The 12,671-nt window shown below is 33.3% G+C and overlaps 1 protein-coding gene across 2 annotated transcripts; it reads left to right on the forward strand.

Moving 5' to 3' along the window:
* The first annotated feature begins 1,259 nt into the window (after positions 1–1,259).
* LOC129969324 (uncharacterized) lies at positions 1,260–8,739 on the forward strand. Of its 2 annotated transcripts, none has more exons than XM_056083852.1 (2): positions 1,260–1,722; positions 8,580–8,739. In XM_056083852.1, exons 1-2 carry the CDS (start codon positions 1,282–1,284, stop codon positions 8,580–8,582), a joined length of 444 nt encoding a protein of 147 aa, XP_055939827.1. In that variant the 5' UTR covers positions 1,260–1,281; the 3' UTR covers positions 8,583–8,739. The 2 variants fall into 2 exon arrangements, 1 of the variants encoding a protein (XP_055939827.1); XR_008784491.1 differs by lacking the exon at positions 1,260–1,722 and adding an exon at positions 5,755–6,024.
* The last annotated feature ends 3,932 nt before the right edge of the window (positions 8,740–12,671 follow it).

Raw genomic sequence — 12,671 nt, forward strand, 5'->3', positions numbered from 1 at the left:
CAGAGTCTTTAATGAAAGTATCTGAATAAGAATATTATCTGATTCGATGTCAAACCGTGACATCTGGCGTCCGTGACAGGACTCGGTTGCTTTTTAAGAGTAAGTACGAAACATTTCAGCATTTATTTCATTATGGAAACTGTTTTGAATGATAGGAAGCAACTGAGAAGACTGTTTACTATAGGATGCAATTCCTTTGACAAGGCTGAAAATCAACTGAGTTGTGCCGATAAAATCAATAAATTAAAGCTAATTGAGGAGAAAGCTTTATTAAAGATGGCATGTGAAGAAAAATTTAAACAGTTGTTGTATTCCGAGAAGACTTCCGATACTGAAATCGAGAGAGAAGTAGATGAGTCGGAAACTTACATTGATCGCTGGAGATCTTTAAAACAAAAGTTAGAATCATTTGTGATTGAACAGTTATCCTCTAAAAATGAAAGTTTTAATATTGGTACGAATACCTTATTAAATTATCCAAAAATAAAATTACCTACTTTTGACGGTAATGTACGCAATTGGTTATATTTTTGGGGACAGTTTCAAAAAATTGACGAGGACATTAATATCGATTCTCACGATAAATTTTCATATCTATCTCAAGCAATGGAACGAGGTAGTCCTGCCGAAGAATTAATTAAGAGTTTTCCTCCAGGTGGTAATAGCTATGAAAAAGCTTTAAAACAATTAAAATTGCGTTTTGGCAGAGAAGAATTATTAATTCAAGTATACGTTAGAGATTTACTAGCATTAGTTCTTCAAAAACAGAACTGTTCAAAAAATTCATTAAGAAAGTTGTTTGATCAACTCGAGAGTAAACTACGTTCACTTGAACTATTAGGAGTTACTAGGGAGAAATATGCTGCTATGTTATTTCCTCTAGTTGAGTCATCGCTACCCGAAGAAACTTTGATTGCTTGGGAGCGTTATAGATCGGCTCATCGTAGAGTTCGTGAAACGAACACGAATGATTCCGATCAAAATTCAACTAAAATAGAAAAAAGTGATTTAGAATTTATTTTAGAATTTTTACAAGATGAGGTTGAATCAGAAGAACGCATTCTTCTTGCTTCTAGAAGTTTCAACGCTTCTAAACCGAAAGCGGAAGTGAAATATAATAAATTTTCTGGTGATAAAAAAATGAGTGAAAATAAAACTAGGAATGTAAACTTTTATGAGGCACCTAGTGCAACTGATCTTTTAACTTCGTTGCAAGTGTCAAAACAGTGCATATTTTGTTCTAATGCACACTATTCTGGAGATTGTTTTAAAGTAAGAAAAATGCCCTTGAAGCAAAGAGAGGCAATTGTTCAACAATCTCATAATTGTTTTTTATGCTTAAAAACTGGACATTCTGTCAGAGATTGTAATGTCAGAGCTAGTTGTTTGTGTTGTGGCAAAAAACACCACATTCTTCTGTGTAGAAAAATGAATCCGATATCTGAGTCTAAAGACAAAGAATCGCTTGAAGTTGATAAGAGAACTGATAGTAGTTCTGAAATGGATCAAGCTCTTTCCAACTTGTCTACCAATCCAAACGTAATCCTGCAGACATTCAAAGTTGTAATTAGAGGCAACGGGAAAAAACGTGCAGCAAGAGCTATTATCGATACTGGTTCACAGCGGTCATATTTACTACGAGCTACAGCTGAAGAAATGAGCTATGAGCCTACCAGCTGTGAATATTTGCAGCGCTCCCTATTTGGTGACAAGCATACTGGGGTATGTAAACATGATGTATATACTTTGTATTTATCGAGTGTACATGAGAATTATAATTGTAATTTTAAAGTTCTTAGTCAACAAATTATTTGTAAAACTGTGCCACCTACTGTGAATGAGTTTTGCGTGAAGGAGTTAGCTGCTTATAATGTAAATATTGTGGATAATTGTGAAGATCCTATTGAAATCCTTATCGGAGCTGATGTAGCTGGGAAGTTCATGACAGGAGGTTATCGTGAAATGTCTTGTGGACTCGTAGCGATTGAAACAAAACTTGGGTGGTCTGTAATGGGACGAATAACTGATACTGCGAGAAGTGAATGTTCATCTTTATTAGTTAAGTCCATGTTATCTACAGCAGAGACAATAACAGACTTATGGTCCTTGGATACTCTTGGCATAACTGACCCATCTGTGAAGAAAAGCCAGATCGAGTTACAAGAAGCTGCTCGAATGCATTTTCTAAATACAGTTCATTTGGTAGATGATCGTTTTGAAGTAGATTTGCCTTGGTTGGAAGATCATCCACCACTCCCAGATTATTTTGATTTAGCAAAGGGAAGACTGAACAAGACTGTTAAACGTCTTAAAACCGAGTCTAATTATGAAGCTTATGAGAATGTTTTTAGAGAATGGCTTGAGGAGGGAGTAATTGAGGAAGTTGCCAAAAATGATCAGGCTTCAGTACATTATCTGCCTCATCGAGCAGTTATCAAGGAGAATAGCACTACAAAAATCCGGCCTGTCTTTGACGCTTCGGCCAAGGCAAAGGGATTTCCTAGTCTTAATGATTGTCTTGAGAAGGGGCCGAATCTAATAGAGCAGATTCCGAGTAATTTAACCCGATTTCGAAAAGAGAAGATCGGTGTTATTGCTGACATCCGAAAAGCCTTTCTACAAATAGGTGTTTCACCCACGGATAGAGATTACTTGAGGTTTTTGTGGATTGGGAATGATGGTCAGCTGAAAGAGTACAGACATTGCCGTGTAGTTTTTGGTGTATCGAGTAGCCCTTTTCTTCTAAATTCTACTATTCAGCTTCATTTACAAACTGTTTTGGAAAAAATAGGAACTGGAGAATCTTCGTATCCAAAAGATGTCATTCAAAAACTTGCGCATAGTTTTTATGTCGACAATTGTGTTAGTTGCGTTAAAAATGAAAAAGAACTACATCGTTTTATTAACGTTTCGACTGAGGTAATGGCCGAGAAAAAATTCGAGCTTAGAGGGTGGGAGTTCAGTGATGTCAATGCTGATACTTATGCCGATACAAATGTGCTCGGCCTGGTATGGAATAAAAAATCTGACACTCTACGAATTAATACTGCAAGTGTAAAAGAATTATGCTTTGAAAAGGTAACTAAGCGATTAATTTTATCTACAGCTCATAGATTGTTCGATCCTCTTGGTATATGTTGTCCTGTCATCCTAATTCCTAAATTATGGCTTCAAGAAACGTGGAAGCAGAAAATAACATGGGATGAAGAAGTTGATAAAATTATAAAAAATACATTTTTAAAATGGCTAAAAGATATTGACTGTTTAGAGAAAATCCGTTTTCCAAGATATTTTGGTTCATAGATTGCAAGTGGAGATATTTCAGTACATATTTTCTGTGATGCTAGTAAGCATGCTTATGCTGTCGCTGCTTTCATCCGAATACAGACTTGTGATTCAGTTAAAGTACAACTTATACAAGCCAGGAGTAGAGTTTCACCAACAGGAAAGGAAGGGATTACTATCTCTAGACTTGAGTTACTTGCAGCTACTGTCTCAGCAAGACTTTCAACTTCTATTTTGTCAGAGATACAGAGTGAAGAAGTTTACTTCTGGACTGATTCTTCGACTGTCTTGACATGGATTATGAGAGAAGAAGCCTGGAATGTCTTTGTCCAGAATAGAGTGAAGGAAATTAGAGCGTTAACAAATAAAAGTTCTTGGAGACATATCCCTGGTTCCATGAATCCTGCTGATCTCCCGAGTAGAGGTTGTTCAGCTAAAACTTTATTGAAATCTAACTGGTGGTTAGGACCAAGTTGGCTTTACTTGCCTAAAGAGGATTAGCCAAAAGGAAATCTAAGCTTAAATGAAAACGAGATTGTTCGGGAAAAGAAAAAGACCATAGTTTCATTTGTGACAAGAAGTTTGATTTCTACAAGTTTTGTTCCTAAGGAAGACTGGTATTACAAATATTTTTCGAAATACCAGAAAATACTTCATCTAATTGCCTGGATTCTACGGTTTACCTTTAATTGTCGAGCTGAAAAAATTAAAAAAAGACATGGAGACCTTGATTTTGATGAAATTTTTGAAGCCGAGAAATTATTAATCAAAATGGTTCAAGAGGATTGCTTTGTAGACGAGAGAGATAATAAATTAAAAACTTTAGGAGTATTTAAGGATCAGAGTGGAATCCTCAGACTGAAAACGAAACTTACCTTTCGACAGGATTCAGAAGAGTTTAAAACTTCAGCTATTCTTCCGTCCGATCATGAGGTGGTCAAGAGATTAATACGATATTATCACGAGAAAAATGCACATGCTGGTACCCAAATTTTAATAAATATTCTTCGAGAGAGATTTTGGCTTCTTAATGCTCGAAAAACGGTGAGATCTCTGATTAATAAGTGCACCGTATGTAGAAGATTTTCTGCAAAAAGCGTGCAAGTTTGCACAGCAACCCCTCCAAACGACAGACTCCTAGAAGCGGCTGTGTTTGAAATTTGTGGCATTGATTTTGCTGGTCCAGTGATCTTAAAAGGTAACACCAAATCCTAGATTTGCTTATTCACCTGCGCCGTATACAGGGCAGTGCATCTAGAATTGGTTGAGTCCATGTCTACTGAGAGTTTTTTACTAGCCCTTAGAAGATTTATATCCCGCAGAGGAAGAAGTAAAATAATTTACTGTGACAACGGAACTAACTTTGTAGGAGCTTCAAATGCGCTACGAGATCTAAACTGGAAGCAGATTATTGATGATACATCTATATCACCAATTCAATGGAAGTTTAATCCACCAACTGCCTCATGGTGGGGAGGTTGGTGGGAGAGATTAATAGGTATTCTCAAGAGTTTACTGAGGCGAGTACTAGAAAGAGCTTCTTTAACTTCCGAAGAAATGATCACCATTCTCTGCGACTATGAAGCAGTGATCAACTCCCGTCCATTGACCTATGTTGCTGAAAATGATGTTACTTTGATGCCTTTAAGTCCATCTCTATTTCTTCAAGACATTCAAACAAGTGGTGTTCCTGATCTTGATGATATTGGACACAGAAGTCTGAATAAACGAGTGAAATACAGAGAAAACTTACAAAAGGATCTGCGAAAAAGATTTAGATCCGAATATCTAGGAGCACTTATTCAAAAATCGGATAAGACAAGATCAGTGAAAGTGAATATCGGTGATGTTGTATTGATAGGAAGTGACAACACCAAGCGACTGAATTGGCCACTGGGAAAAATAATAGAGATTATTCCAGGTCAAGATGGAGTAACAAGACTTGTGAGACTTAAAACGGCAAATGGAGAATTACTAATACCGACTCAGAGACTGTATCCACTAGAAGTCTCTAATGATGATCTTATTGTTGAGAACTTTTCAACTAAGAAGTTGGAAACTTGTAAAGAGTCTGGCTCTAACGATGTGTGTGATGCAAGCTTTGAGCCACAGTTTGAAAAGACTAGAACAGGTCGTACCTAAGTAACAGGTCGGTCAAAATACCTAAAAGACTGGACTTGTGAACAATTTTAATTTTGTTAATTTTATATATCTTTCTTGCAACTATGTGTAAGTTAAAGTTTTAATGTAAAAGGTTAACTTCGGTGGGAGGATGTCGCGTTGATTCTCTATATCTATTAATATTGTCTATGTTTCAGCTTTTGTTTTGTTCCGAATGGCAACGGTGTTAAAAAAGATGTATATGTAGTTTGGAATTCATTAAGAAAGGTTGTGTTTTACTTTTGAGAATGGCTTTGAGTTTTATATTTACGCCATAAACAAATGCCCTTTCATCCAAGAAATCGAAAGCAGAGTCTTTAATGAAAGTATCTGAATAAGAATATTATCTGATTCGATGTCAAACCGTTACATATATAATATATTTATTACGCATTTTTTTTTACAAGGAAGGAATGTTTTTCTTTGGCTACGCTTCAAAATTTGGAGAAAATCAAACGAGACACAGCATTATCGTTAAACGAATTGGTAATGCGCATAGCTACAGCTTGAATAAAGTGATGCTTCGTAACATGCGATGCAATGATTTCCTGTGTTTTCAGCATCGCTCTTATTTCGTTGGTAAGTTGTTGCTCTGCTGAGGCCTGACTAAATCTCCCATTTTTTTCAGTTCCATGAGCTCTTCGGTGAATCTGGATGTGCCTCCAGGAAATCAAATCGCTCTTTGCATTCAATGGAAGTAGAATCTATCATAAGTAGAAATACAGAGAATGATTTTAGAAAAATAATGGAAAATATCTCGATATTAAAACCGATATCGTTTAGTAGATGATTTGTAAGAATTTTAGCTGGTATTAAAATTGTTTCCATTTATTTAAAATGTTCCAAAGTTGTTGCTAGAGGGCACCACACAAAGCGTAAAGAAGTCGGTGAAAACTTTTGATGGGTTTTTGTAAATCGAAAGAGTTTGGATGCATGACATCTTACAAAATCATTCTGAGTAGCATTCTCGTCTGATGTTTTAGGAGAATGCTTCCAATATATTATGAAAGACTTCGTTTTGCTTTATTCTTTTTTCTATAATCCTCCACAAATGGTGAGGCCGAAAAAATATATATTAACGCGAAATAAGAATGTGAATTAATGAAAGTGCTCTCATTTCAGTTGCATGATTTTCACTTCAGTAATTCTGTTCGTAAATGGATTAATTGATGTCCTTCTTTTACGTTTTAGTTATTAATCCAAAAAGAAAAAAAAATTGCTGGCAAAATTTATAATAAAGATTTTTGTTCTCAAACATTGAGCTTTGAAATATTAAATCAGATTATTTAGAATTACAAGATAGTGGAGGTACAATTTCAAAAGTGTGAGCTTTCGTCATATTTTTGAAAAAATGTTATTAATATGCCTAAAATGTTCAATAGAGCCAATTATAAACAATATTAGTGAATATGAACTCCCTAATATAAATGACTGTATATTTAAGACTGGGCCCAACGGAATACAGAACTTTTTCATCATGTATTTATCAATAATCGATTATTTTGAATCATTCAATTGTTTAGAATTATTTTATGTTATATATTAAATTTTAAACTACTTTTTAAAACACATGACGTTAGCTTTTGGTGATTTAAGAAAGGAATGGTACGTGATTTCACAATATTTATAATAATGAATTATAAATTAAAGATTGAAAAGTAAAAAAAAATAATTGAAATAAAAGAAATTCGATATTTTCAAAGTAATTATAAATGTGTGTTTTAAAAACTGCTTTTTTGGGAATTTATGTAAAGAACTTTTACATTATCTTTCCTTTCTTAACAATATATATATTGATTCGCTTTCTTGTAAAGTTTGAATGGATTGCAGAATTTTATAAATCAGAAGCACAAGAATTTAATTCTCACTACTTTGAGAAAAAGAGAAGGAAAAAAAAAAAAAAAAAAGATTTTTGCTCCATGATACGATTTCTCGAAAAATATAACAGTAAAATCGACATCCAAGACAAAAGATATATAAATAATTAAATAAAAACAATAAAGAATTTAATAGCAATTCTTCTATCTATGAATATCCGGTTGCTGATTCCAGTTTCATATGGAATTTGCGCCTGAATCACTTCTGACGAATATTTGTATGCTTTTTGGATAACTTTGTACCAATTTCTTTCAATCTGCCTATCTACTGAATTCATTCGATGCTAACAAATCACATTATTGTTATTTTTTTTAATTCAAATAAAAATTGCGTGATGTTTAGCCAATACAAGCAATTCCAAGCATTTGAAACTTAAAGCATGGCACATTATTGCATTGTTTAGCGTAATACATGCACATATAAGGGAGCCACTTTTTCCTGGCAAAAGTAAGAACAGTCATCTTCTTGATAGCACTGACAAGATAGTCCGGCATTGTTTACTCACCGGATCGTTTTCTGAAAAAGATCCCGGAGTCCAAAAGGCGGCTCAGCTTTACTTTCTGCTAAGGACTACGATGCGATAAGATCTATTTCTATGAACTTGTGACAAAAAGGCAAGACGCTCTCCTATCGGAAAGCGAATGCTGCGCCCTTTCCTGCTCCTCTCTCGATCTTGTTCCTGTTCTCTCTTAAAACAAATGTTTATCAGATAACTAAAAAAATAATCATTTAAAAAAGAAACTTTTTTGTCTTTTTCTAAATTATTTGCAGATCACGTGCCTTTCTTATGAAGCCATGTAAACAGTCGTATATTACAATGTGGTAACAATACTTCGCAATATCAAGTCGCATGCCTTTTAGTGTTAATGTAAGGTGACTAGTCGTCCCGGATTCATTACAAACGAGAATGAAATGTTCTCTTCTTATTTATCTGTCAATAGTTCATATTTAAAGTATGATAAGTTAAATGTCATCCTTAAAATGGAGGCACTAAAGAGCTCCCTTCCCCAGTTTTTGATGTGAATAGGACGCAATCACTCTATCATTATCGATCTGGCTGTATTGGCCGTAATGCTCAGAGAAAAATCGTAAAAGTAGTTGTAAAATATATCATTTATGATCAGCTTAAATCATGAATTATACAATAAGTCATTTATTTTGGATAAAGATCATCAATGTTTTTAATAATTAATTTTTTAATTTGATATTGTATTATTTATTCATCTATTTGTGTTTTGCTATTTAAATGAATCCAGTAGATCGAAAGAAAAGCGTATAGAATTAGCTTTGAAGGATGACGCATGCGTGGAAAACCAATTCACAACCCCACAAAAGCACGGAGCTGTAGGAATGTCAACATCACAAGTTGTATGCGATCATAATATACTAAGAAATAAGTGAATCCGTAAAAGACAGTTGAAGCAAATCTGAAATTTTCAAAAGATAGAAAAAAAGAAACAATTTTAAAAATGGAAGCTAAGTGGAAATTTCTATGCATCTTGTACATGACTGTTTCTATGTTTCATATGTATAAAAATAAAATAATTTTTGAGATATGTCTTGTTTAATAACCTTATTGTGTTTTAAAAAAATGCCCAGAATGGATAAAAATGTTCATGATTTTACTAGCAAGTAACGATGAACTGTCTTTCCATTTTTAATGAATTTTAAAATTCTGAAACATAACTTTTTGTAGCTGTTGAAAACCAACTGTATGATCAAACATTCTTCAAATGATACAAAAATAACTACAAAGCAAGGAAATGTTACGGACACCTTCATTTATGAGTCATTCATTTAATGGATGATAAAAGTGAGGCAGAAACGAATTGCGTATACCGTTATACTACTTCATATTAAGACTCCATGCTTCCGTTACTTTTTGTCACTTCAAGTACGTCCAGTAAATTGATAATTGAAATGTGCAAATATGCGACCTTGTTCCCCCTCACGAAGGTCCACAAAAAAAGAGCAGTCTCTTCCGTGTTTCACTTTTTCCTTGCTCAACCTCAAAATCCATTGTTGAGGAAAGAGAATGCGTCAAAACAAAACGGGTCTCATTTTCTTACTTGCACCTTTTCTCTTCGACCGCTTTCTAACAGAGGATACAATTGAATTCACCTTTTCTGATGAAATCTTGAAAGCGCAATCTGGAAGACCAATCAGGTTCAGAAATTCTGAAGAACGAGACAGAGGCACTTCTCCGTGTAAACGGGTGACCAAGACAGATAAATCTATCTGCTCTCTTGAAAGTCGTGTTACAGAGGCAAATCTGATCGTAGCATTCGGAAAAAAATAGAAGAGATCTCCGCTTTATCACTGTATCGCCCAGATATGAACACAGGACATCCGCGCTGGTAAATTCACTTTTAACACAAAAGGAAACCTGAATGATGAGAAGTGCTTAAAGTGATCAGAATTCGTGGTTCAGAGTAGGCAATCACAATTGTTGACACTTCTTTGTACCGATTTGGAACAATTCACCGAATTGTTTCGTTTTCCTTAATAAGATTGTGGTCTAAGAGGAGGAAAGAGAGATTTAATAGACATCCCTCTCTTTATCATTTAAAATATTTAGCTGTTGATGAATTTTTATTTCTTACATAGAAGGTGGTCATCAGAATAGGACGCTAGGTGATCTCAAGTGGGTGCTACTGCAGTGGAGCGCTTTTCAGGGACGTGTCAGGGACACTTTTGGAGAGATGCGACGTAAAAAATACCGACTCTAATGGTGAACTTCTCTAACCTAAGAAGCAAATATTGCTGATAAAAACAGGTTCTTGGTCTGAAATTCTTGATTCATTTATCTTATGACGCTTTTTAATTTTATTTGTCATTGGAAATTAGAAAGTTTTATTGACTGTAAAATTTAATACTGTAAATAGTGGAATAAATTTAGACAATTATGGAATAAATTTACATTTGATAAAATATTAAGAATAATAATGTCAATTTTTTCGTAAATTATCTGGAAATTTAAAAATGTTTTCCTAAATTTAAAAAGTTAATTGATGACAAATATGAAGTGATTAAAAAACTCATTCAAATAAATGCACAAAAAATGTGAAAAATATACTAAAACATTTTATTAACAAGAAACCATGATTATTATAACATAATAATCGAAGAAAGAATTATGATGAAAACGATTGTAAAACTGATAGACAGGCCTATTGCAGGCATACATATATATATATATATATATATTAATTTTTTTATTCTTCGATAGATTTTCCTGAATCAGTTGAAGAAGTGTTTCTTTTTTACCGAATATGACAAACAATTCTTGAAAGGCTATAAAGAATGAACTTTATCGAGATCTTAGTACGAATTGAGAACAAGATGAATTTATTCGAATTATAAAATGTCTAGTTATTCTCCCGTCATGATTACACAATAATTATATACATGCATCTTATTTCAATGTGTTCAATGTAGACAAAAGTAATAGGGTTTTCACGAGAACAAGATTTTTTTTTTATAATATTTCTACGAACTCTTTCCCTAATAGTAGAGTTTAAAATATATTTTGCTGAGAGAGACGTAATGTTCTACGGTTATTAGAATGTTTCGTAAGTATAGATAGATATTTTTAAAAAATTCATTTTTGTGAAATTTTAACCAAATGACTAGATTATTTCGTGTTACCGGTTATGACAACGTTTCGTAATTACGGAAAAAGATTTTTTTCATTCTAGAGATTTCATTCAAGTACAGTGTAACTGCCTCACAAAAATGAAGGGCACAGTGAAAGAATCAAATGACTATAGTAAAAAAATGAAATCGTAAATAGCTAGCGCAAATGTTCATATGATTACTTTTAGTGAGGTGGTTGCTGGAGTAGCAGAAACTGCCAGTGAGGAATCGTACCATGATTTCTCAATAAATATATATTGGCTTGTTAAACTATGAATGTCCAAAAAAAAAAAAAAAAAAAACTGACTTTTCTGATTTTCACATTTACCAAAATGAAATTTGCAAAATATTTCTCTCCTCCGAGCTCGACTTAAAAAAAAAAAAAAAGGACATATTACTTTTATCACCTAAATTCTTTCTCAAGAAACTCCGAACAAAGAATTTCAAGTTTATTTTGCCATCGCCGCTGATGTATCTAAATCACAAATGATCCCTTCTATCGCATATTCCTCTGGTAATCGAATACATCTTAATAATTCCACTTCTTTTAGCCAAAACTTTCGCAATCTGTTAACCAATGACGAGCTCACAATTTCAAATAAATAAAAACTTTACTGTTGGTAACAGATAACTTTTCTATCCTACAAGCCTTGGAAAATTTATCTATCAAATCGCCGAGAATTATTCATTAAACAGCTAAAAAAAAAAAAAAAAAATTATAATTAGAACAAATCAACCAGAAAATCGTATTGGTTTGGATTCCAGAGCATTAAAATATTGCTTAGAATGAAAAGGCGGATTATCCCGCAGAAACGATCACGGAGTTCAGAATCCATATTTTGAGTGGATTGTAGTTCAAAATATAACCTCTTAAAGAAAAAAAAAAAAAAAAACTCACACTTCAAATTATGAATCAAATTTATCAAAATAGCAAGTACCAAGAAACAGTAGGAGATATTCCAACTAATCTATCCCTTTCCACATGGTTTAAAAATAGAAAAGATGTGATAGCACGCCTAATTACCCAGATGATCATCACCCCAGCTTTACTGAATAAATTTGGACTTTATAATAACCCTGACTGTCTCTCCGATAATCAAGAAAGTGCCACTGAACATGTGCGTATACTGTCTGGATTATTCCATCCTTAGAGCAAACCTGTAAAACGAGATCATTTTTAATCAGCAACCAATTTCATATCTTACCAATTTGATCTCAAAAACTGTTTTAACTAAATGTTGTCTACAAATTTTTCTTCGTTCACTGAAACATTTTGAAAACTGTTAACAAGCTTTCTTGACAGCATTTGTTGTTAAAAATCCCAATTTATTCATTTCAGTAATAAAAACAAACAAGAAAAAGAATGTCTTGTGCATAAATTTTGTGATTGTTCTTTATCAGAATTTATACTATTCGTAAATAAAATTAGTTAAAAAGACCATCTTCCTTTTAATATAATCCATTTTTGCAAATGTCATGCGATCATAAATCGGTCATTTTGAAAAGGAGTCATCTTACTTTTACAGAAGAAGAAATAATAATAATAAGGATAATAATTTTCCTCCAAAAAAGTCAATAATTTTCTATTTTTAAAAAGGGAATGACATACTATGTAAAAAAATCCTCACATATTCATTTATGATCCACTAGAATGCTCGAGAAAATTATATTTCTAAGCGGAGATGACCCACTTTTGAAATGCATATTATCTA

The sequence above is a fragment of the Argiope bruennichi genome, chromosome 5, assembly GCF_947563725.1.
Source record: "Argiope bruennichi chromosome 5, qqArgBrue1.1, whole genome shotgun sequence".
NCBI lineage: Eukaryota > Metazoa > Arthropoda > Arachnida > Araneae > Araneidae > Argiope > Argiope bruennichi.

Coding starts and splice junctions, on each gene's coding strand:
- LOC129969324 (XM_056083852.1), top strand. CDS start 1,282: ATGCCCTTGAAGCAAAGAGAGGCAATTGTTCAACAATCTCATAATTGT.